Source organism: Ursus maritimus, unplaced genomic scaffold (assembly GCF_017311325.1).
Source record: "Ursus maritimus isolate PB19 unplaced genomic scaffold, ASM1731132v1 scaffold_25, whole genome shotgun sequence".
Lineage (NCBI taxonomy): Eukaryota > Metazoa > Chordata > Mammalia > Carnivora > Ursidae > Ursus > Ursus maritimus.
In genome coordinates, this window is record NW_024425008.1 from 20,262,624 (window position 1) to 20,290,103 (window position 27,480).

General features: G+C 36.4%; 1 protein-coding gene across 1 annotated transcript in view; it reads right to left on the reverse strand.

Moving 5' to 3' along the window:
• TSHR (thyroid stimulating hormone receptor) overlaps window positions 1–27,480 on the reverse strand; it is a 157,471-nt gene that overhangs the window by 65,997 nt on the left and 63,994 nt on the right. The window contains exons 2-3 of the mRNA XM_008699076.2: window positions 12,684–12,755; window positions 7,340–7,414 (exon numbers count right to left, since the gene is read on the reverse strand). Of these exons, the coding sequence (XP_008697298.1) occupies window positions 7,340–7,414; window positions 12,684–12,755 (147 nt within the window). The remainder of the gene's footprint in view (window positions 1–7,339; window positions 7,415–12,683; window positions 12,756–27,480) is intronic.

The following is a 27,480-nucleotide window of genomic DNA, read 5'->3' on the forward strand; positions in this document are numbered from 1 at the left end:
AGGGAGAATTACAGACTGATATCCCTGATGAACATGGATGCCAAATTTCTCACCAAGATATTAGCCAATAGGATCCAACAGTACATTAAAAGGATTATTCACCGTGACCAAGTGGGATTTATTCCTGGGCTGCAAGAGCAGTTCAACAACGACAAATCAATCAATGTGATATACCACATTAATAAAAGAAAGGACAAGAACCATATGATTCTCTCAATAGATGCAGAAAAATCAGCCTTTGTTGATTAAAACTCTTCACAGTGTAGGGATAGAAGGAACATACCTCAATATCATAAAAGCCATATATGAAAAGCCCAGAGTAAATATCATTCTCAATGGGAAAAAAACTGAGCGCTTTTTGTCCAAGGTCAGGAACACAGCAGGGATGTCCACTATCACCACTGCTCCTCAACATAGTCCTAGAAATCCTAGCCTCAGCAAACAACAAAAAGAAACAAAAGGTATCCAAATCAGCAAAGAAGAAGTCAAACTCTCACTCTTTGCAGATGATATGATACTTTATGTGGAACACCCAAAAGACTCCACCCCAAAATTGCTAGAACTTGTATAGGAATTCAGCAAAGTGGCAGGATATCAAATCAATGCACAGAAATCTGTTGCATTTCTATACACTAACAATGAGACAGAAGAAAGAAATTAAGGAGTTGATCCCATTTACAACTGCACCCAAAACCATAAGATACCTAGGAATAAACCTAACCAAAGAGGCAAAGGATCTGTACTCAGAAAACTACACAACACTCATGAAAGAAATTGAGGAAGACACAAAGAAATGGAAAAACATTCCATGCTCATGGATTGGAAGAACAAATATTGTTAAAATGTCTATGCTACCTAGAGCAATTTATACATTCAATGAAATCTCTACCAAAATAGCATCAAGTTTTTTCAGAGCTGGAACAATAACACTAAAATTCATATGAAACCAGAAAAGACCCCAAGTGGCCAAAGGAATGTTGAAAAAGAAAACCAAAGTTGGTGGCATCACAATTCCAGACTTCAAGCTCTATTACTAGGCTGTAATTATCAAGACAGTATAGTACTGGCACAAAAACAGACACACAGATCAATGGAACAGAATAGAGAACTCAGAAATAGACCCTCAACTCTATGGTCAACTAATCTTTGACAAAGCAGGAAAGAATATCCAATGGAAAAAACAGTCTCTTTAACAAATGCTGTTGGGAAAATTGGACAGCCACATGCAAAAGAATGAAACTGGACCACTTTCTTAGACCATACACAAAAACAGACTCAAAATGGATGAAAGACCTAAATGTGAAACAGGAATCCTCAAAATCCTAGAGGAGAGTACAAGCAGCAACCTCTTCGACCTCGGCTGCAGCAACTTCTTGATAGACACGTCTCCAAAAGCAAGAGAAACAAAAGCAAATGAACTATTGGGACTTCATCAAGATAAAAAGCTTTTGCACAGCAAAGGAAACAGTAAAAAGCTTTTGCACAGCAAAGGAAACAGTCCACAAAACCAAAAGATAACCTACAGAATAGGAGAAGATATTTGCAAATGTCTTATCAGATAAAGGGCTAGTATACAAAATCTATAAAGAACTTAGCAAACTCAACACCTAAAAGCCAAAACTCCAGTTAAGAAATGAGCCGAAGATATGAAAAGACATTTCTCCAAAGAAGACATCCAAATGGCCAACAGACACATGAAAAAATGCCCCACATCACTCGGCATTAGGGAAAGACAAATCAAAACCACAATGAGATACCACCTCACACCAATCAGAATGGCTAAAATTAGCAAGTCAGGAAATGACAGATGTTGTCAAGGACGCAGAGAAAGGGGAACCAACCCTCTTACACTGCTGGTGGGAATGCAAGCTGGTGCAGCCACTTTGGAAAACAGTATGGGGGTTCCTCAAAAAGTTGAAAATAGAGTTACCCTATGACCCAGCAATTGCACTACTAGGGATTTACCCCAAAGATATAAATGTAGTGATCCAAAGGGGCACCTGCACCCCAATGTTTAGAGCAGCAATGTCCACAATACCTAAACTATGGAAAGAGCCCAGATGTCTATTGACAGATGAATGGATAAAGGGCCCAGATGTCTATTGACAGATGAATGGATGATATATAGATATAGATATAGATATAGATATAGATAGATAGATAGATAGATAGATAGATAGATAGATAGATATACACACACACACACACAAGCACAATGGACTACTACTCAGCCGTCAAAAAAACAAGAATGAAATCTTGCCATTTGCAACAATGTGGATAGAACTTGAGGGTATTATGCTAAGAGAAATAAGTCAATCCGAGAAAGACAATTATTATATTGTCTCACTCATATGTGGAATTTAAGAAATAAAACAGGATCATAGGGGAAGGGAGGGAAAAATAAAACAAGACGAAATCAGTGAGGGAGACAAATTATAAGAGACTCTTAATCATAGAAAACAAATTGAGGGGGCGCCTGGGTGGCACAGTCGTTAAGCGTCTGCCTTCGGCTCAGGGCGTGATTCCAGCGTTCTGGGATCGAGCCCCACATCAGGCTCCTCCGCTAGGAGCCTGCTTCTTCCTCTCCCACTCCCCCTGCTTGTGTTCCCTCTCTCGCTGGCTGTCTCTGTCAAATAAATAAATAAAATCTTAAAAAAAAAAAAAAGAAAACAAATTGAGGGTTGCTGGGTTGGGAAATGGGGTAACTGGGTGATGGACACTGGGGAGGGCATGTGATGTAATGAGCACTTGGTATTACATAGGACTGAGGAATCACTGACCTCTACCTCTGAAACTAATAATACATTATATTTAATTCATTGAATTTAAATAAAATACTAAAAATAAAACATGTATTCGCTATTTATAAAATCTAATATAAGTTAGTACTGTTAGCATTTCTCAGACAACTCAAGGACTTTAGAACACTTTAACACCATGTATAAACCTCTCAACCTTTGTTTATTTGCTATTGTGTATTTTTAATTCTGTGGATATAGGTAGTTCTTGCTTTGCATGGTTTCAGTATGCATAATATTTAGTTAAATTTAAATAATAGCTGGTCCCAGCAACATGGTTCGAGCTGTGGCTACCACAATATATCAACTGTGAATAATTGCACAAAGTACAAACTTTGCTGCTAGCTCGTCAGTGTGTACATCACTATGTAAATAAGAGATGCATGTCATGATAGGTGACCAACTGCACCACTTCTTTCAAAGTCATTGGTGATTGGTCACTGAGCATCTGTCATTCAGTTTGTGCAGCTGAATTGCCCCCTTGTCTTCCAGTGATAAACCCATGTGACATTTTATAAAAGTGGATAATTGAAAGAGGGAACTGACCAGCAGAGACGAAAGAGCAGCAAAGAAACAAAATATGATAATGCTGGAAGTGAAACTTGAATTAAACGTAAATGGAGTCATAGGAGAAGTAGCTGACCATGCAAATGTTGATACTGCCACTGTTTGAGAGACACTAGATATTCAATCAAAGGAACTTAGTGAAGGCAAATTATTGACATCAGTGAGGAAAGTGGTTGCAAATAAAACGATGAAGATGTCCTAAAAGAAATGATGCTGATAAAAAAAATTCACATTAAAGGAACTCTTAGAAATATTTTATGACAGTGAAAGAACAGAGAATTACATTTTGGAAGCTGATTAAGATCTAGAAAGAAGTATGACAGTTTGCCAAGACATCGATGTGATGCTCTTGCAAGTTACATAGTAAAGAGAAAAAAGGCATGCACTGTACAAACTACTCTTGATAAGTATTTTACAAAGAAATAAAACATTTTAGTTCTAAATGTTTTTAAAGTTTAAAATTACAGTATGCTAAATAAGTATCAGTTTACTATTTTTCCTTTCTCTATACATTCATAACCAATAGTAAGAGAGGTTTTACTGTTTTGATAAAAATTTTTTAAAGTCACAAAACAATCGTAATTTTTTTTCACTGATATTAAGATCGCTTTGTATGGTTTCAGCATGCAGTTTCATGATCCCATACCATCATGCAGTGAAAGGACTGACTATTTTTTTAAACCCAGTAAGATATTTTTTGTTTTGTGCAGCCAAGGTTCATCTATACTTACCTTTTCTGTTGTTTTTCATTTCCTTCTGTACTTCTGTGCTACTATTTAGCATTATTTTTCTTTAACCTTAAAATTCCCTTTAGTAGGTTCTTAATATGAGCCTACTGGTAATGAATTCTTTCAGTTTTTATTTGCTTGAAATGTCTTTCTTTTGCCTTTAATTTCGAAGAAGCCTTTTTGGTGGGTTGGCAGATATTTACTATTTTTATTTTTGTTCTTCTCATTGTAGGTATCTTTCTATTGTTTTTATGGATCCTATCTTTTCTGTTGAATGAACAGTCAGCTTATTAATCTTGTTGCTACTTCTTTGAAAGTTTGTGTGTATTCCCCCCCCCTTTGGCTGCTTTTAATAATTTTTACTTTGTCTTTGGTTTTTTAAAAAAGATTTATTTATTTATTTTAGAGAGTGTGCATGGGTGAGGGAAGGGACAGAAGGAGAGAGAGACTGGGGTAGAAGACTCCCTAATGCGCTGGGAGCCCAAAGTGGGGCTCGATCTCAGGACCCTGAGATCATGACCTGAGCCTAAACCAAGAGTTGGACCCTTAACTGACTGAGCCACTCAGGCATCCCTTGTCTTTAGTTTTTAATACCTTTACCATGATGTACCTTGATGTGGTTCTTTGTATTTATCCTGTTGGGGTTTCCAGTACTTCTTATATCTGCAACTTGGTTCCCTTAGGAGTTTCAGAAAATTCTCTACAAATATTGCTTCTCTCATTCTCCCTCTCTTCTTTTTTTGAGACCCAATGATAGGTATGCTAGATTTTTTTTTGTGCCATATATTTTAAAGATTTATTTATTTATTTGAGGTGGGGGAGAGAGAGAGAACTCACGCAAGCATGGGGGGAGAGGCAGAGGAAGGGAATTTCAAGCAGACTCCCTGCTGAGTGTGGAGCCCAATGCAGGGCTTGATCTCATGACCCATGAGATCATGACCTGACCCGAAACTAAGAGATGCTCAACTGACTGAACCACCCAGGCACCCCTACTGTGCCATATAGTTTAAATTTTCTTTTTTTTCTCCATGCTGCAGGCTGGATATATTCTTCTGACTTATCTTTCAGATTACTAATTCTCTTTTGAGCTGTGTCTAATCTTTTGTTAAACTCATGTTTAGATTTTATTTCAGTTATTGAATTTTTAAGTTCTTGGATCTATTTGATCCTTTTTTACATTTCTAATTCTATTTTGAAATTCTCTATCTTGTCTTTAAAATTTTGAATATATTAATTACAGTTAAAGTCTGTGCCTCATTACTCCAGTACTCCAAAATGCCAATATTTGAATCTCCTATGATCATTTTCTGTTGTTTGTTTTCTTCTCTTGATTTTTCCCACATATTCTTGTTTCATTTTGTTTTGTATGCCTGGTTATTTTTTATTGATTCATAGCTAGGCTTTAGCCTTCATGAGGGCTGATCTATTTCCCATTATTCCATACTTATGGGATGAAGCTTTTTAGGGATTGCAACTAAAATCCTGGGGTGTTTGTTTACTAAGGAGCCACCCTCCTTCATAAACCCTGAACTGTAGTTTTTGGTTTGCTAGCCCTATGAGATTGCCTAAACTTGTTCAACCTCAGCCTCTCAGTTGTTGCTTATAATTCACAGAATACCACAAGAGGAAAATAATCTAATGTTGTTTTTGGGATTTGCTTCTCTCCCCTTAAATCCCCTTAAAACCCCTTAAAGATTTTTTTTCCGTCCATCTTTTCTAGTTGCTTTCAGAGTAATGGTTGATCTGATGTAAGCCTGCCTACAATAGCTGGAAGTAACATTCTGAGCCTCAGTGTTCTTGAAAGCAGTATAATATAGTGCATAGGGTAAGAATTTTTGAGTGATACATTTATGGTATAAAAATTCTGCTCTTACTGCCTAGTAACTGTGTGACTAAGGAAAACGTACTTATCCTCTATGAATTTATATTTTTCTTATATAAATAATGGAAAAATAATCTCTGCTTGATAGGGTTGTTTTTTGAGCCTTAAATGAGGGGGTTAAATACAGAAAACAAAATGTTTAGCATAGTGTCTAGAACATAGTATGTATTTCTTTTTAAAGATTTATTTATTTGAGAGAGAGAGAGCCGGGGGAGGGGCAGAGGGAGAGAATCTTTCAAGCAGACTCCCTACTGAGTGCAGACTCTGATGAGGGGCTTGATCTCATGACCCATGAGATCATGACCTGAATCAAACGAAGAGTCGGTTGCTTAACTGACTGAGCCACCCAGGCACCCCTAGAACATAGTATTTATACGTAATAGGTATTTTTGTTTCTTCATGAAAATAGTTAATATTTCATAGCATTTCATAAAATTAAATGGCTCCTTAGAAGAGTATAATGTGATTATGTACAACTTTTAATTGATTGTAATGTATTAGAGAAATAGAATAATTACATATGAAGTGTACTGACTGGTTTTAATGTGCTAGGCATGGGCTTACATGCATTATATCATTCAATATTTATACTAACCATATGAAGGTAAAACTCTTATTACCCTTATTTTACAAATAAGGAATGTAAGGCTAGGAAAGATTACATGTTTGTGCAAGGTTAGATAGTGAGTGGGCAGAGAAGCCAGGGTTCAAACCTGATTCTAACCAACTCCAAGGCCAGAGTTCCTAACCCCACTCCTGCTCTAATCCCATGAAGCTACATTTCTCTTTCCTAATTGAGAAAAAATGTTAGATTGCAGAATCTTGCACAGACCTGGAATCAAGTCAGTAGTCAGTAAATATTTATTGACTCACTGACATCCACACCAGTGAAATCAGCTGACACAGTAGTAATAGAATGAAATGACAATTTCAGAAGAGAACTCCTAGTTTTGTCTTTACCTTTCTTTTTTTTTTTTAAGATTTTATTTATTTATTTGATAGAGAGCACAAGCAGGCAGAGAGACAGGCAGAGAGAGAGGGAGAGAGAGAGGGAGAAGCAGGCTCTGCGCTGAGCAGGGAGCCTGACGTGGGGCTCGATACCAGGACCCAGGGATCATGACCTCAGTCTAAGGCAGACTCTTAACTGACTGAGCCACCCAGGTGCCCCTTGTCTTTACCTTTGAACTGTGGAAGTGGAATTTTGGATGGATTAATAAACTGTGAGAACCAGTTTAGAATTTAATCATAAATGGAAGTTTTGACCCATGGTCAAAAACCCAGCTGTTACAACCATCTAGAGCCCCAGAATTACCAATCAAGACTGGCTATGGCGCAGTCTATGCTGCACTTTTCATTGTACTTACATGTGAGTCATTTTACTCAAATTGTAGAAGGAATGTGATTCCAGCCGCTGCAGAGTAGCATCTATTGACAAGTAGCTGAATGTCACAAAAATATAATGCAAAGTAGACAGTTAGTAGGGTTGTAAATGCCATACATACCCCAAACATACTAATCTTGATGAAACTGCTTTGTCAGGGGCTTCCCAGATCAGGCAACATGATTTCTCCCTAATTATGTTAAAATTAGTTATACTTTTTTCAGATCCTGTGATACCTGAAAGCTTCCCAATTCTTTAGGTCCTATTCACCCCTAAGATTTCATTCAACTATACTTCTTCAGAAGCTTTCCCTAAATTTCCTGATTAGGTCAAATTTCCCTTAAGTATATCTCATTGCACCAGGAACTTCTCCTTTCACTAATTATCACAGTGCAACTTTCTGATTGTTTGGATAATATTTGATTTTTATTGTCTGATTAGGCTATGCATTCTGTAAAATAGAAAACTGTGCCTGTTTTGGGTGTCCTTTGAATTTTGAGCGCCTTTCATAATGTGTGGCATTTAGTAGACGCTCAATAAATATATGTGAAGGTAATGAATGAATGAGTGGATGAATTACTCAAAATAGCAGAAAATGAAAGACATTAGAAAAGAACACAAGAATTAAAAAAGAGGCATTTTTAATGGAGTATGTGACAGCATGGGATTAGAAATACAGTTGCAAAGATGCGAAATCTATAATCCTATAGAGGAACACTACATAGGGTGGTGACTCCACATCCACTCAAGACTTCTCTTCTTTATTTTGATGAAGTGGAACATTCAAGATTTGTCTTGAATGTTCGTAAGCAAAAGATAACTCAAATAAAAGTATTAAGGATGAAAAGAGAAATAAGTACAACTTGTCAAGAATATGTAGGAATATTGTTTCAAATAATCTCCACAAATTCTATTCTTGTAATGAGAATGACTAATGCAGCCATCTCTATGATATTTGGGAAAATTAAGAATTAATAGATGGTGTCCACTTGTAGTCACAGCAGAGATTCTTTAACCCTGGCCATACAGTTGAACTACCCAGGAGGCTTTTAAAATTTACATATGTCCAAAACATGATGCAGGATAATTAAGTCAGAGTTTATAAGGGATGACATGCGAATACTTTTATTTTTTAAAAGGCATCCTAGATGATTCTAATGTGCAGGCAGGGTTGAGGGCCACTCATCTATAGTTTGAATTAGTCTGTAAGCAAAATATTTTCATTAACATTATGTTTATGAGAGGAGTTCTATTTCATTTGAGTTTTTGCCATGGTCATTGTGAAAATTCTAATGGTCCTATTCGTTCTGTTTTGATTTATCTATTCTCTAAACAATTAGCCTTTGATTTATCAGGTCTCCCAAACCATTGCCACTTGTGGATAACATTACATAAATTATTTTGATCCAAGTATATCTTTAACGTAGAGGAAACAATGGAACACATTGAAAAGATTAATTTATTGTGTAGGGTTTGCAAAGATTTATAATGGATAAAGCTGAGCCATCTGAAGGACAAGATTAATTTTGAAGGCTGCAAACTTGTTTACCTAACTTTAGGTCCTATCTATTGCTCTAAATTCTCTCCTGAATTTCTTAGTTTAGAAGTGTGAAGCTTTCTCAGTCGGTTACTGGGATGGTCATTCTGCCCATGTCATAATAACTGAAGTTCCAGTTCTCCAACTGAATTATACATCCTTAAAGGGCTCTTATAGCTCAGTTGTGAAGACAACATGTAGGAACCATTTATTCAGTGGGATGAAAGAAGTGATTCCCTGCTTGCTTATCCCATTTTTATTAATAGGAAAAATCAAAATACCCCCTCTTCCTCAAATTTCTTCTTAGCCTATAAATCTTATGTAATCAGTACAGTGACATGTCATTTATCATCCAAACTAGGATATTTTTGTGAGTTACACAGGCTGCTTTTAATAATTATACCTGAATAATAGGTGGAAATTTGTCCTGTCCCAGGCAAACCTATCTAGGATCACCCAAATGATTTCTCTCTTCCCCTCTACACATATCATATCTTTAACGATTACTTATGTATCTCTGTGTGCTTTCATTCAACAAATATCTGTTGAATATTTACTCTGTGTCAGTAAATGGGCATTGACAAAATAGATCTGTTCCCTAGCTTCAAGGAAGTCACAGTAGTAGGTGATATAGGTAGGTAAATGGGATTAGCATGTAGAGTGATAAGTGCACTGATATGGATCAGGGAACATTTAACCAGATTGGAGAATCCAGCATAGTCTCCATGGAGAAAGTCTCAACATGGTCTTCAAATCTGCCTGGGTGTCCTGTGTATCTCAACCAACCCTCCCTCTTTAATTGCCCATCACTTTTATTTCAAACCTCAAATTTCCAACTCTTCACCCTCAATATTAGCAGATTACCTTTTAATAATTTGTAGGAAAGACTGAAACCTCGAGATGAGAATTCCTTGAATTCTCCACCAATAAGCCTATTAATATACCTGCACCTGCCTCATCTCTTACTACTTTCTTTCTTGTGACAGTGTAAAAAATGACAATCTTCCTGTAGCAAGTCAATTCCTCTATTTGGATCCCACCCCTTCTTGCTTTCTCAGGCACCTCATACTCTTAAAATTGTTTGTTCTTCACTCTCCTCAGCCTCTCTCTCTCCTGATGCCCTTCCCTGGTCTCAGTTACATCTGCCTGTTTATGACTCTCAAATCTCAAAAAACCCCTACCTGAGTCTTTCCCTGAGCATCCCCCATACCAGGACTTCCAGTCTTCCTTACTCTACTTTGCTTTTTTCTTTTAACCACATCCATTATTCCCTTATAAACCAGTACATATTTATTATGGTTTTGGTTTATTGTCTATTTCCTTCCATTCAAATGTAAACACCACAGGGGCATCAATCTTTGTCTGTTTGTTCCCTGATGTATCTTCATCTCTTAGAATAGTCACTGTCATATAGTAGGGGCTGAATAAATACTTGTCAAATGAATGAATGAAAAATTATGTCTGTGTCCTGATGTCTGCTGGACATAGCTTGCTTGATGCCTCAAAGGCACCTCAAATGCCACATGCCCCAAATTGAACTCCTGACTTGCTCCCTGACCCTCCACAGCAAATCCACAGAACACGTCTCTAGTGCAGTGAATATGCTAATCAACTACACAGATGTCCTAGTCAGACACTCGGATGAAACTCTTCTCCATTTCCCTCCACCTCCAAATCAATCAACTTTCCAGTTTGTTGGGTCTTTCTATTTATTTCTCACATGTGCCCACTTTATTTCCCTTCAACCATCATCACTCAGTTCACCATCTCCTCTTCCCTGGGACACTGGATCAACCTCCTCACTAGCTTCCTGTCTCCAGTCTTACTCCATTTGACTCCCTTTCTATAGCACAAGGGAATGTTTCTAAAGCACCTGATCTGTTATTCCCTGCTTATAACCACTCAGTGACTTGGCCCTTAGGGAAGATTTCAAACTGCTTTATATGGTTCACAAGGCCCTGAACTTGCTCATTCCCTGCTTTCATTTTTCTCTACTGCCCTTCTCCCAGCTTAAGCTCCAGCCTCAACAAATTTATTTTAATTTAACTGATAGCCCAGCTTTCCCCTCTGCTTGGAACTATCTTTCTACCTCCCCCCTCTTCCCACCACCCAGATAATGCATATCACAAGTTAGGTGTCATTTCCTCCAGGAAGCCTTCCTTGACCACACTCTCCATCCACATAATATGCTTCTTGTATGAGTTCTGTAGCACTCTATGACTGACCCCATCATAGCACTATCACTCTCTTAGGAAGGAAAGTGGAAACTCCATGAGTATTGTCAGCTGTTGTATGTGAAGCATCTAGCAAAGTGCCAGACACAAAGTAGGGCTCAATAAATGTTTGTTGAATGAATGAATAAAGTAATGGTCAAGCTACTGGGACGTCCAAGTAGAGACACCAGATAGGCAATTATATAGGAATTGAGGAAAAAAGAAGAGTGAAAGGGGAATTTGAGGTGTTTAGCTTATAGGTCACTAAATGGTCATGCCATTAAAGGGAGAAGGAGAAGGAACAGTTTAGCAGGAAGATGATGGGTTTGTTCTGGATTTGCTGTTTGAAGTGACTCAAGATGATGATACTTGGAACGAAGCTTCTAAAGCAGGCCTGACTTGTAAGAACAAGTCAGGGCTGGAGACACTCATTTAGGAATGAGTTGTGTTACATAATACTGAAGGCAAAGGGATGGGAGTGTTCATTCAAGGAGAGGAGGGTATAAAGGCACTGGGACAAAATAATGAACTGATCTTCAAAGAATTGAATGAAATGAAATAGGAAGCTGGGAAAGGAGACTGAGGAAGAGTAGCTAAGGTAAGATGTTAAAAAGAAGGATGAGAACAATATCCAGGAAATCAAAGGAGACAAGAATTTGAAAAAGGAAGGGCTGGTCAGGAGAATCAAAGACTGCAGAGATGTTTAGCTGGGACGGTTTTCTCAACTGCAGCCCTGCTGATATTTGAGACTAGAAAATCCTTTGTTGTGGAAGGATATTCTGTGCCCTGCAGGGTATTTAGCACATCCTTCACCTCTACCCACAGAGGCCAGTAGCCCCCTCCTCTCCTAACAACTAAAAATGTCAAATACCCCTGAAATGACACAATAGATAAAAATGATCATGAAATGAATGAATTTAGCCCAAGTCACACAGGTTGCTCCTGGGTGTATTGTCATTTGGTGTGCCTGAATTATCTTCATTGCTTGTCAGAATCCATTAATCAAAGAAAGGCCCTCATTCATTTCATACACAGTTATACTCTTAACTCATTATGGAAGTCCTTTTTATCCTTGCTCTTGAGTGTATAACAATTCAGTTTTCTAAGATTTAGAATTATTATTATTATTTTTTTTAAGTGAGGGAAGTCTGAAATCATTATGTACATTTCTGACAAAATGTAAAACATTTGTCCTAGTGGTAAAAAGTGAATCAAGAATTGGTAACTAGGCAAGATGGACTGGAGATAGATATATAAATCTATTTATGGGAGACATCCCTGGCTAAGGTTTTTGCCACATCCCAACATACGTTAAAATAATGGAGAATTACTAAGTTCTCAAGACCAAATGAATTTAAATTTGCAGTAGGTTTAGGAAATCATTTAGAAATTTGGGATTAGAGAGGTCACAAAATCAAATAAACATCTCATACATAAAACTTTTCATATACATTGGAGATGTAGATATTGACTAATACAAGTACAATAGATATCAATTATTTGTTTTGATAGAACACATTTAGAAAATAACATGGCACAGTTGCAAACTTTTATTTATATTAAGAAAAATGACTTACATCCTGGAAATATTGGGCAGATTTGAAAACGCACGACTGGGAATGGTTTTCAGATGAGTCTCTGTAAACTTCCTATGAAAATAAGTTACACAATTAGAGATTTAATCATTGGACTTTTATAATAAGTCACCTTAATTATGAACAATACATTATTAGAAGCAGGCCGATCCTTATGATATATATTTCATCATACATAATCAACAAAATTAATACTTAAGGAAAAACAAACATACAGTTTTCCCCCAACAAAACAAGAATTGAGAGTGGGACTCAAATGCAGAAAATAAAACTTCAAACGTCATCTTTGAATTTGCAGTAAACTCGTATGCTTTGTTTGACATCAGATTCAAATTATTAACTGGAGGGCAATGTAACATATTCATAAGTTTATTAGGACTGCTGAGTTCATATTATGCGCATGTCAATGGAAATGTCTTGGAATGTCATTGGAATATACATGAAGAACATATTAAGAGCATTAAATGCATGTGATATATCTTAGAGATTAAAAATAGTGGTATGGTTACAGTCTTTTTGCCCAACCAAAGGTCTCCTCAATCATTACCTTGATCTTATCCACTTGCTACAGTTTGGAAATAACTGACTAACAAGGAGCTAATTCTCTTGTGACATCTTTATTGCATATGCAACTTAAAGGTTGTGGCTTTTCTTCCAGTTTGCTTTTTCGGATACTTTTCAGAAGGCCGAGATTATTTTCCTTATAGGTAATAAGACATCTTCATGCATTTCAGGATGTCTGTCCACCGAGGTGTTCCTTTTTTTTTTTTTTTAAGATTTTATTTATTTATTTGTCAAAGAGAGAAGGAGAGTACAAGCAGGGGGAGCGGCAGGCAGAGGGAGAAGCTGGCTCCCTGCTGAGCAAGGAGCCTGATGCGGGACTCAACCCCAGGACCCTGGGATCATGACCTGAGCCAAAGGCAGACGCTTAACCAACTGAGCCACCCAGGCATCCCAAGGTGTTTCATTTTTTACTTCCTTTTGTTAATATTGTAACGCTTGATAGAATACTATAGGAAAGAAGGTGTCCTAACTCATTTTGCAAAAAGACAATGCCTCACCACACTTACCATCTTCTCCATGGGTCTGTTTTTGCCATATAGATATGGGTAATCACATATCATCCATTTACTACGTTATTTAAAGGTATTAGACTAAAATTGTGTGCTTCCCTTCTAGGCTGCAGGGTTTTTTCCCTCAACAATCTATTTCCTTGATCTCTGAATTCTTTGAACTACTAATTTTTGCAGTCATTGAAACACACTTGGAACTTTTGGTTTCTGGTTCTGGAAGCCTGGAAGTCACTTCTCCCTCTTAACAATAAGTGAAGAACTGAACAGACTAAACAGACTGAAAACTCAACAACTCTTCTAGGAGAAGGAAAGAGACAGGGCAAACTGCTGTTCCCAAGACAGCCAGGCAAATGAAGAGTCCCAGATTCCCAGAACAGAGACTGATATATGGAAACCACAGGGAGAACCAGTGTCAGGGTAGGAAACCTATACTGGGATTGATGAATTGCCGGAGGCACAGTGCTGATAAATTTCCAGGGGGACCCAGTCACAGGGGGACCTCCACAATTTTGTGAGATTTACCTCCAGGAGCTCAAACAAGTTCTAAGCATTAGGAAAAAAATATCTTCTTGCTTTTCTGGCAAAGGGAGGGGAAAAGGAACCATTTGGAAATATACCAGAGCACACAGTTCTTACCCAGGCCTGCCCTCTGGGGACACTATTAACCAGCGCTTAACTGACCTGGGGAAGGGAAAATACCCAACTCCAGGTCACTCTAGCAGTCCTGTGCTACTTAAGAGGAGAGGAAAAAAAAAAACCAACTGAGAAACACTGGTAAAGTTCAGAGTCTGGAGGCACAGGCTCACTAAAAGACTGAGACCTAATCACAAGATTAGAGAACACTTCCCCTCACCCAACACCTCACCATCACATTACTAATGGCCTTATATTTATGGCAGTTCCTTTTACCTAGTACATCATGTCTGTCTATCAAGAAATATATCGGCAATTTGCCTAATCAATGCATCAGCAGGACCAAATTAGTTTGTAAAAGGATCTATTAACTTGGGGGGGGGTGATGTGAATGACAAAAGGGTAAATTGTTAGCTCTTGGTGTTTCAGCATGAAGCCCATTGTTGCCTTTATATGATTTCAAAAATTTAAGTCCCATAAATTACCCAGCCTTCCTCATAGGTCTCCCACTTACATTCCCTTAATTGGATTGATTAAAAGGTATTGGTCCAGATCCAAGATTCTGAAGTTAAAAAAAAATGAGAACAAGTCATTTGATTAAAATCTCCCAGGAAAATGGGGCCATGCCAAAGGAAAACAAAGGATAGGATGCACACCTGTTGCGTATCATCCAAGGAGATTGAGTTTCTCAAGCTCAAAGATAGTCTATGTTATACAGCATGTCCTAAGGCATGGATCTGAGGGCATACTTATAAGACAGCACATACTGCTTGTAGGTAATGTGGACCTAATTTGTAACTTTCATTGGCTAAAACCGGAGGGGTTTATTCCGTGTTCAAAAGAAAATGACATATTTAATTGAGAAGAAAATTAGAGTAAGTTTACAATGGTATCTAAGAAGTCTGACTTGGAACAGAAATCCATCTAAATGTAATTTAATAGACTTCCAGTAAAAAATTCAAGATTCAGATTAATCAGAAGGGGGAATGAAGCATGAGAGACTATGGACTCTGAGAAACAAACTGAGGGCTTCAGAGGGGAGGGGGGTGGGGGAATGGGATAGGCTGGTGATGGGTAGTAAGGAGGGCACGTATTGCATGGTGCACTGGGTGTTATACGCAGCTAATGAATCATCGAACTTTACATCAAAAATCAGGGATGTACTGTATGGTGACTAACATAATAAAAAAATATTATTATAATAAAAAAAAGATTCAAGATTCAAATAACATTTATAACCTTTCCCAATATATGAATTTCTGAAATATGTAATTCATGTTTCTTGAATTTTCTCTTTCACACACATAAACACATACACGCTTTAAGTTTGAACAAAGATCTTTCCCTACTACTGATTAAGTTACAGTTAATGTAGTTCAGGGCAAGTATCCCAAAACATGGTAACTTAGCATATTGAACATTTTAAGCTGGAGGAATTTGAGAAACAGCAGGTGTAGGAAGGACTCTGATTCCTCTTCTTCTCTAAAGCATGTCATGACCCTCTTTTGACAGGTGCCCTGCCTATAGCCTTATCTCTGAAAACACCAAAGGAACCTGAACGAACAAACCTTGCTAAGCTTCCTTCAGTTCATTACCCTTAGTTCATACCCTTTGGTTCTATCATATTTTTCCATGACTTTCCATTCTTCATCAAACTAGTATAAAAATGCTCAGGTTTAATCACCTCTTTGGGTCTTCATTTTTTATGAAGGCTTCTGTGACACATAAAAAAATTAAATAAATTTTTATGTTTTTCTCTTGTTAATCTGTCTTTTGTTACAAAGCCCCAGCTGAGGAACTAGAAGGGTAGAAGTAAAAACATACTATTTTCCTCCCCTACAGTTTCTGGTGATGGGGACTGGATAGTAAAAGGCAGATACTCCACTCACCTTGGAGACTGCAGCTGAAGTCTGGGACAACTGACAGAAAGCCAGTAGAAGGTAAGAATTCTTAACATGTCAGTTTCCTAGATCTCTGTCTTAGTGCTTAGTTGAGAGAGGAACGTAAACATTTCTCCTTGCCCTTTCCTTTCCAAATTCAGGTTAGCAGGGAAAAATATTCATAAGAATTAGTTCTTTGGATTATGACCCTTGTGAGTTTAGCTTTGAGTGCCCATTGTTTATTGATCCTTTCCCTCCAGGGACAGCTCTTGCTTTCCTGTTTGTTTGGGTTTTTCATTTTGTTTTGTTTTGTGTCCTGAGAGCCTTGCTTGCTTTTTACCTGCCAGGATATGCAGGTCATTGGTTACCTTTTAAGAAAGCTGCCTAGGAAAGAAAGATTCTGTGTTTTATCAAAATAATTTCCTGTGCTTCATGTTGTCTTTATAAGGTCTTTTGATTATGTAAGAAAATTTAATCTTCTTAATATTAAAAGAGTGGAGGGTTTTGTTCACATCTATGTAACCATCTGTATTTGTCTTTAAAATGCCTTATTGTCATTTTGGCTAAATAGATGGCCAAGATCTTATTTAATTAAGTGTTCAAATCTTTTGACATTTTTGATAAATTTCCCAAAATCAGATTCTAAATAAAGTCTTTTCTGACTTTGAACTAACTTTGAGCTTTTCGAGGATCCCTGCAAAGCAGACTTAAAAAGAAACTATATAACCAATCACCTTTTCTTGTTGCACTTGTATAAATAGTTAGGCCAAGTTTAATAAGACTAGATTTATTTTTGCAAATAAAAATAGTCTTGGATTATCTTTGGTAGAAATGACTGTAGAGAAAAATGTTGTTTCAGTGAAAAAGTGTTACCCGCCGTTGTGAATGTTCATTACCTCTGAGCTATTTTCATCTCCTCGTAAATCGGATTCTGCCATTTTTGCATTTTGTCACTTGTTAATGTATCCAGTGTTTCTCTCCCCTTCCTGACTTGGCATCACCAGAAACAAAAACTACCTATTTCCCAAAGTCCTATTAGCTGAAGCTGGATGATGATAAAAACTTTTAGGGAATCACCATAACAGATCATGTATGGGCACTCTTTGTACCTATGGCTATGTAGGTCACTCAAAAATTTCACCAGAATGTCCAATGCTATCACCAGAGACACTCAAACTACAAACCAAAAGTTTTATCAATAGTTACTGCCTGTCCTTACTACCCTACCTAAAGATGCTTTCAGCCTGACATCTAGAAATCTTGACTGACTGCCCTCTGGATTCAAAAACTGAATTTATAATTTGTTGGGACCATTAACTTTTGTTTTACTTTTATTTCCATAGAAATGTCGCTCATTAAGATTATTGATACCATTAACCTAACTTAGGTGGGTACCCTTACTCCCACCCATAACACCACCTTCCGAAATGAAACAACTCTTTAGGACTGACCTATTCCTAGGAGTGAGAGACTGGCTCACTGGGATATGGAATGATCTACCAACTAAGTTTCTGGACTGTCAGACTTCTTGGGGAAAATTTCAGATGAGAGAATTATGAGGTTCAGAACCTGCTACCCCAAAATATGACCCGTGGGCATATTGAATATTTTAAGCTGGAGGGATTTGAGAAACAGCAGGTTCAGGAAGAACTATCTGACCCCACTTCCCCACTGATGCAGGTCATAAGACTCTCATATGAGAGGTGCCCTCCCTGTACCCAGAGGAAACGAGTAACCTTATTTCTGAAGACAGAAGGATGCCAAAGGGTTGAATCTGAACAAATAGGCCTTGCTAAGTTTCCCCAAGTTTACTATCTTTAGCTCATACCCCTTTGCCCTATGACATTTTACCACCACTTTCCATTCTTTATTGAACCTAGCATACAAATGCACGGGGTTAGTCATTTCTTCAAGTCTGCATTTTTTCATAAAGGCTCCCATGTCATGTAAAACTTACATTAAAGAAGTTTGTATGCTTTCTCTTGTTAATCTCTCTTCGGTTATTGAGCTGTAGCTGAGAAGCTAGAAGAGTAGGAAAAGATGTTTTTTCATCCTCTACAAAGCACAACATGTTTTACAAGACAGAAATGTTTGAAATGCTAACATTTTACTCATTCTTTTCAGCCAGATTTCTCACCAAAGAAAGCCCGCCAATACAAATAGACCAAGAAGGATAATGGGTCTCAGAACCACTGTCTTACTAATGATACACTATGAACAATCAATCCTAAACAAAAGTGAATGGGGAAATGCCAGCCATCCCAGCCTAAGATGAAAATGAATTATCAATTATTGGATGAACTTAGTTAATATCATGATGATTATAATGTAGCCTGAGATAGAAGACTGATTTCAATAATGTTAAATGAATGAATTATCAGAATAGCAACTGATCATTTAAATTGCCAAATTCAGTTGTACATTTTACCTGGATATATTCATAGTAATGTATACATTATCTGGAAAGATAAACCCATTAGTGAGTTAAAAAATATAAATTGGTGTAAATTATCTTAGTTGCAACTCTAAAATTCACTACATATTAGCTTAAGCTTTCCTTCACTTTCTTCCCTAACTTTTAAAATGATTAACATTATGAAAGCATGTAGGAAGAGTTTTCTTCCAAAGTACGTACTTCTCTCCAAATAAAAAGCAAAAATAATTGGCTGTGAATGTGGCATCTAGCTAATTAAATAATAAGGATAGCATGTTTATTTACAGAGCCTCTGATCCATTTTCCCCAATAGTTTCACTATAAGCTGAGGGTCGTGGAGAATATATCCTTGTAACATGTGGATGCCTTGTTGATCCGTAGCTGACCCCAGATGCATGAGCCTTAAAACTTAAGGAGGTTTCATTGTTGTTTTGTTAGACAGTAATTTTGTAGCTAGAGCTAACTGGTAAGTGGTTATTATCAACCTGTTTCTCTGTCCCTTCCCATAGGAGCAAGCAGCTGGATGTTCTTTCCATTGTCCGCATTTTCAAAAGCAAAACATTTATTCAAAGAATCTTGTAACATTGTGATTGCTGCTTTAAGAGCAGATGGAAGAGAAAGAAAAGCAAATGATTGTGATTATTTGGCTAGAATATGTTTACTTTCAGAATACATTTTGAGTATTTGTGGAAAAGGAAGAATACATATCTAAGTATATATTCTGTTGACAAAAACATCAGAAAAGCTTCAAGGTGTTACACTATTGTCCAAAGAATTAGCATCAAAATAGTGTTTATGTCATATGAAAATATACTAGGGACTGAAGAGACTGTTTTTTATTTGCTTTTGATGTTCAAAATGAGAAGGCAGTGATTATGCTCTCTAATATATAATGAAAAAAGTCAGAAAATGTGCCTCATACAAATAGTACCAGTATTTACTATTGATGATGAAGGCATCACATACAACTCACTGGGGAAAAGAGTTTATAGTTTTATATCCTAAATATGTACATGTAGTAGTTAAACAAGTTGGCTTTAGCATATGAAAAGAAAAAATAATAACTATTTATAATAATAAATGTATTTTACAATGAGTTTAAGAAAGAATCAATATTTAAGCTGACAATGCAATTTAATGTATTTTTCTTTGACTTATTTAACCAAGAATGATCAATGTGGGTATGACTTAGAATCAAGTATTTCCTTTGGGCCTTGCCAAATGTCTGCATTTAGAAGATATAATGCAGAACTAGAAATGCATGTGAAGTGCCACTGATTGACTTGAAGATGTGCAAAATGGGATCCAATTTTAAGGACTGTCTTTTTTTTCTTGCAGTAGCAACGGGGGAGGGAAACCTGGTTAATGCTAGCAAAGAGAACAGACAGTTCTCTATGTTCCAACAAGAACAATTTCTGCTATTACATTTTTCACATGATTATAGGCTCATTTCACTGAAACTTTAGCAACATGTAAATCTAATCAACATTCCAACATTTTGTTTTGTACAAGTTCTCTGTAATCATAAATACATAGTTTGTATGTATGTGTGCACATGTGGGTGTGAGTTTTAGTTGCTCAGTGCTGCATGTTTCCTACTACAGCCCCTATTTATTAAAGAATGTAAAGTATGAACGGATGAGCATGACCGAATTTTACTGGGCTGAGAAACATGGTTGATCTTTTTTGCCATGGCTAAGCTTGTGTGGGCCGGAAACACCAACTTCCCATTTGTGTTTCACATTTTTGGTCTGTTGGAAATCAGGCTAAGAATATTTTGTGATTCTGCATCAAGCTTGTTTGTTTAATATCCTCATTTGCATTTCAAAGTCCTCTTTTTGTATTAAATACCTGTGTCAATCAATCAACCAATATTTCACTGAGTTGTGTCAAGTATGTAGCACTGAACTAGTTAACATGACCATAGAAAGTACGGGTAATAGAAAAAGAAATTGGTGCAAATAATCCAGATACTTAAATAGTGTGAAACTATGGATTATAGAATGGACAACATTAATATGACATTTATCATATGACTACTGTTTTTACTTTGTTGAAAAGATTCTCATTGGTGAATTTGTTTTACTATTGTGCATTTTTTTATATGTTGTGGTGAGTTATGAGGAATGTAGCAAGCACAGGAATTAAAGTCAGGGATGTAGATCCGTAAGGATCATGCAGTCAAACATTTGGGACTCTTTATGTAATATATAGACTATATTTTTAAATATGAAACATTTCAATCTGTGCTATGTATATTTCTTGTTTCCGTAGTAGAATGGCATTTTAGTCAGTGTCCCTGATGAATTATTTACAAATAATACAAAAATACCAGGTGATGCCTACAATCCGAGGTATGATATTGCAACACACCACCAGATTCCAAAGGCAGCTGTGAATCATCATTTTGGGACAGTTAATTTCCATTTGGGCTTTAACTTTTGTGATTTTAGACTTAGAAACTCAAGCAATGGCTTGATAGGTTTGGCTGTATGGAAATTATCCAGCTTAGGCCATCTAGGATAGAGTTTCTATATATGACACTTGGTTTAGTTCACCAGATTTAAGTAAATATATCATATATATCACATATATATATATCATATATATAAAATAAAATTTGGTTTTATTTCATTATTTGGGATACTTTTTGTATTAAAACTTTTTTATACAAATTTAAAGTACAATTTACATGCAGAAAGATACACACATCTTTAAATGTATACTTATATACTTAGTGTGTATAAGTATATATGTACACATATATCCTCCAGACCAGGACTTGGATCAAAATATGGACTGTGCTCATACCATGTACCTTTTCTGACCAAAACGCTATGAAACTAGAAGTCAAACACAAGAAAAAATCTGGAAAGAACATAAATACGTAGAGGTTAAACAACATGCTACTAAACGAGGAATGGGTCAACCAAGAAATCAAAGAAGAAATTTAAAACTACATGGAAACAAATGAAAATGAAAATACAATGGTCCAAAACCTTTGGGATGTAGCAAAAGCAGTTCTAAGAGGGAAGCTTATAGCAATACCAGCCTACCTCAAGAAGCAAGGAAAATCTCAAATAAACAACCTAATCTTACCACCTAAAGAAGCTAGGGAAAAACAATAATGAAGTCTAAAGCCAGCAGAAGGAAGGAAATAATACAGATTAGAGCAGAAATAAATGATATAGAAACTAAAAAAAACAATAGAACAGATCAATGAAATCAGGAGCTGGTTCTTGAAAAAATTAATAAAATTGATAAACCTCTAGCCAGATTTACCAAAAAGAAAAGAGAAAGGACTCAAATAAATAAAATCACAAATGAGAGAGGAGAAGTAGCAACTAATACCATAAAAATAAAAACAGTTATAAGAGAATATTATGAAAAACTATATGCCAAAAAATTGGACAATCTAGAAGAAATGGATAAGTTCCTAGAAACATATAAACCACCAAAACTGAAAAGGAAGAAATCGAAAACTTGAACAGACAGATAAGCAGCAAAGAAATTGAATCAGTAATCAAAACACTCCCAACAAACAAAAATCCAGGACCAGATGTCTTCACAGGGGAATTCTACCAAACATTTAAAGAGAGTTAATGCCTATTCTTCTCAAACTATTCCCAAAAATAGAAAAGGAAGGAAAACTTCCAAATTCATTCTATGACGCCAGCATTATCCTGATACAAAACCAGATAGCCACCACTAAAAAAGAGAATTACAGGCCAATATCTCTGATGAACATAGATACAAAAATTCTCAATAAAATGTTAGCAAACCAAATCCAACAACACATTAAAAAATCATTGACCATGATCAAGTGGGATTTATTCCTGGATTGCAAGGGCGGTTCAATTTTGCAAATGAATCAACATTATACATGACATTAATAAAAGAAAGGATAAGAGCCATACGATCATTTCAATAGATGTAGAAAAAGCATTTGACAAAGTACAACATCCATTCATGATAAAAACCCTCAACAAAGTAGGTTTAGAGGGAACATACCTCAACATAATAAAAGCCATCTATGAAAAACCCAGAGCTAATATCCTCAATGGGAAAAAAACTCAGAGCTTTTTGTCTATGGTCAGGAACACAACAGGGATGTCACTCTCACCACTTTATTCAACATAGAACTGCAAGTCCTACTCACAGCAATCAGAAAACAAAAAGAAATAAAAAAACAAAAAAATAAAAATTTTCCAAATCAGCAAGGAAGAAGTAACACTTTCACTATTTGCAGATGACATGATACTATATATAGAAAATCTGAAAGACTCCACCAAAAAAAAAACTGCTGGGACTGATAAACGAATTCAGTAAAGCTGCAGGATACAAAATCAATATACAGAAATCTGTTGCATTTTTGTACACCAATTATGAAGCAGGAGAAAGAGAAATTAAGGAATCAGTCCCATTTACAATTGCATCAAAACCAATAAGATATCTAAGAATAAACCTAACCAAAGATGTGGAAGACCTGTACTCTGAAAACTATAAAACACTGATGAAAGAAATTGAAGATGACACAAAGAAATGGAAAGACATTCCATGCTCATGGAAGGGAAGAGCCAATATAGTTAAAATGTCTATACTACCCGAACAATATACACATTCAGTGAAATCCCTTTTAAAATACTAATAACATTTTTCACAGAGCTAGAATAATCGATCCTAAAATTTTGCATGTAACCACAAAAGCCCTGGAATAGCCAAAGCAACCTTGAAAAAGAAGAGCAGAGCTGGAGGCATCAGAATTCTGGAATTCAAGTTATATTATAAAACTGTAGTAATCAAAACAGTACCAGCACAAAAATAGACACATAGATCAGTGGAACAGAATAGAAAATCCAGAAATGAACCCACAAGTGTATGGCCAATTAATCTTTGACAAGACAGGAAAGAATATGCAATGAGAAAACAAATGTTCTTCAACAAATGGTGTTGGGAAAACTGGGCCACTTTCTTACACCATAAACAAAAATAAATTCAAAATGGATTAAAGACCTAAATGTGAGAACTGAAACCATAAAAACCCTAGAAGAGAACACAGGCAGTAACTTCTTTGACATCATAGGTAGCAACTTCTTTCTAGATTTGTCTCCCGAGGCAAGTGAAACAAAATAAAAAACAAACTATTGGTACTACATCAAAATAAAAAGCTTCTGTACAGTGAAGGAAACAATCAACAAAACTAAAAGGCTGAGTGGGAGAAGATATGAGCAAGTGACATAACCAATAAAGGATTTGTATTCAAAATATATAAAGAACTTATAAAATTCAATACCCAAAAAATGAATAATCCAGTTAAAAAATGGGCAGAAGACATGAGTGGACATTTTTCCAAAGAAGACATATAGATAGCCAACACATACATGAAACAATACGCAACAGCACTCATCATCAGGGAAATACAAATAAAAACTACAAGGAGATATTACCTCACACCTGTCAGAATGGCTAAAATCAACGCAAGAAACAACAGGTGCTGGTGAGGATGTTGGTGAAAAGGGAATCCTCTTGCTCTGTTGGTGGGAATGTAAACTGGTACAGCCACTGTGGAAAACAGTATGGGGGTTCCTCAAAAAGTTAAAAATAGAGCTACCCTAGGATCCAGCAATTGCACTACTTGGTATTTACCCAAAGAATGCAAAAATACTAATTCAAAGGGATACATACTCCCCGATATTTATCAGCATTATCTACAATAGCCAAATTATGGAAACAGCCCAAGTGTCCATCGCCTGATGAATGGATAAAGATGTCGTATGTATGTATGTGTATATACACATACACACATACATACATATACATACATTTATATACACACACACCTAGCTCGCTAAAATGTAACACTGAGGCCGCTGAGGGCAGGGAAGGTTTCAGAGAAGGGCGTGGGCCTTTGGAATGCCCAGGCATACCTCCTCTTGATTCTGTTTCTCTGGAGAGCCCAGACTAATAAAACAAGCATCTAAATTAAAAAAATAAATACCTACACAGCACTCACAATGCCAAGCACTATAAAAGTGCATTACATTACTTCTTCATAATAGCCCTGTGAGTTCGGTAATATTATTAACCCATTTTACAGATGATGATCTGAGATACAGAAAGGTTAAATAACTTGGTGAAAGCCACACAGTGGTATGAGAGCAGGGTTTCAATCACAGGGAAAAAGACCTCAGATTCTTTAGCATACTCTACTGCAATTCTGCAAAATGTAAAATGTGGATAATAATACCTACCACGTGGGCTTCCTATGAAGATCTAATAAATTATTACTGGAAGCAGTTAGAGAACAATGTTGGCCCACAGTGAACAATAGATAAGTATTTTTGTTAAAGAAACAAAAAAATACAAATAGACTGGCCAATTATTAATTGATGATGAGAAATACAACTGTCATGTGGACCAGAATATTCATGTCTGTTTTTTCTTATGGACAGTCTACTGTGGTGAACCAAGATAGATTCAGAAGATTGCTCGAAGGGCATGAAATCAATCAAAACAAGGAGATGAAATGGCTTTTTAGTGTTCCCAGGTTAAGAGAGCCTGACATCACCATTTCTTACAAGGAATGACGTTGCCTGTGCGGCTTGACATCCACTGGTTTAAGCATCCACTGATTAAAGTCTTCTTTGTCCTGGACATTGACTAGATGAGAATTTCCACAATTCTCATCTGTGACTCCACTTTTTCTTGCCTTCAGCTGACCAATCCTCTGCCTGATGGATTTTGTCTTCAACTATATTGCAGAGGGTCATTCTGTTTTCATTATCAGATTTTATATATCTCTAATATGATCCATTATGTGTCACTTAAGAAATTTACTCTATATATTTCATTTGTTTCTAATTTTCTAGTGATTACAGTGCAGCCTCAATATTACTGGGGATATTTTATTATAGACCTGTCGTTGGACAGTTTAATTTGTGTTGTGTTCCTTTTAAAAGGAAAAAAATGGAAATGATTTCCTTTAATACTTTCCTTCAAATCTTGTGGAATCCTTTAGGTTTTGAAGAACACCGTTTAAAACATATGTATTTTGTCCAAATCTTGTTATTTTATGGATGAAAATCTGAAGAAAGGTCGAGTGACTTAAGTTCATATAATTAAGTAACGGCAGTCTGGTTTCCTTTAAGCTTTTCATTATAAAGTATATATAGATATGGTATTCTGAAGCTACATAACTATAGACAGATTCTTTCCTTTGCTATGAAGTCGTGACCCAGACACACTTCAGGGATCAGCATATATTTAGTACTACATACATGTTGAGTGCCTACCATGTTCTGGGCATCCATCATGCATGGTGTGGGGAATGCTAGGATAAGCAAGTCAGATGAAGGTCCTGCCTTGGTGAAGCTGAGACCAGTGGAGGAACAAGACATTTTTAAAAACCTATTTAAATAACTATACTATTATCATTGTGTTAGTGCTTTGTAGGAAGAGTACAGATCTATGCAAGCGTATGACAAGTCCTCTCCAAGGAACTGATTAAAGCTGTGATCTAAGGCTGCAGCTGATAACAGAATCTGAAGGATTGGAAATGTCAGTGAAGGAAACAGGGTGATGGATTGGGCTTTTGGAACCTCAACCAAAAAAGGGCTATATTAAGGTGAGGTGGATAGGAAAGTGAATTAGATATTGCAAAATACTAATGAATGTCAGAAATTATAATGTAGAAGTCTTATGTAAAATGATGCTGTGAACATAGCTGGCATCCAGTATGTACTTCTAGATAAAAGCAGCTTGGTGAACACTTGGCATTTGTCTAGTGTTCTAAAAGTAGTTTTTTTGTTTTTGTTTTCTTGTTTTATTTTACAAATGGCAAATGCAGGCTTTGGCAGAGGGTCACATTTTTTTTTTCCTGGTTCTTACATGCCAATTGGAAGTTCAGAAGTTCACTGTCTCTCATTAAAATTTCAAAGTATTTTCCGTGAATTTTATCCAGGGAGAAAATAATGTATTGGCTTAGGAAACTTTCAAATCAGTTCCCAGTTTCAGATCAGGACAATGAGCTAGACATTTAAGAGAGAGTTTGCATATATTCATCAACTACTTTTTTCTATTCAGGAATGTTGAATACTAAGGTCAAATATATTTGGAGGAGGGGTGTTTGTGTGTGTGTGTGTGTGTGTGTGTGTGTGTGTGTGCAGGTATATGTGTGTTATATGTTTGTTTCTGTTGTTCTTGTTACGGAGAAGAAAAATAATTTTATTTGAAAAATGACCAAAATGCAAGTTCTTTCCATTTCTAATTTGCATTTCAGGTGTTAACAGTTTGTATGAGTTAATTCTCCTTTTTGTGTTTCAACTGTTCTACATTGATTTAAAACCATCTTTTTCCTACCCACAATCTCTACTGTTCTTCATTCATTTATATAGATCCAGATTTCCATTTGGTATTATTATCTTCCTGTCTAAAGAACTTCCTTTAACATGGTGTGGTTGCTTTTAGTGCAGGTCTGCTGGCAATGACTTCAGCCAACTTTTATCTGGAAGACTTTATTTTGCCTTCAATATAGAAAGATACTTTCATGGGGCGTAAAATTATAGGCTGACGGGTTTTTTTTTTCTTTCAGTAGTTAAAGATGTCATTTTGTTGCATGAGAAACTGTGTAGTTTCTCTTTTTAAAATATCCTTTATAGCTGATTTTCAGCAATTTGATTATAATGTGCCCTGATGTAGTTTTCTTTATGTTTGTTCCTCTTGGGGTTCATTAGAGCTTCTGGGAATTGTAGGTTTAGAGT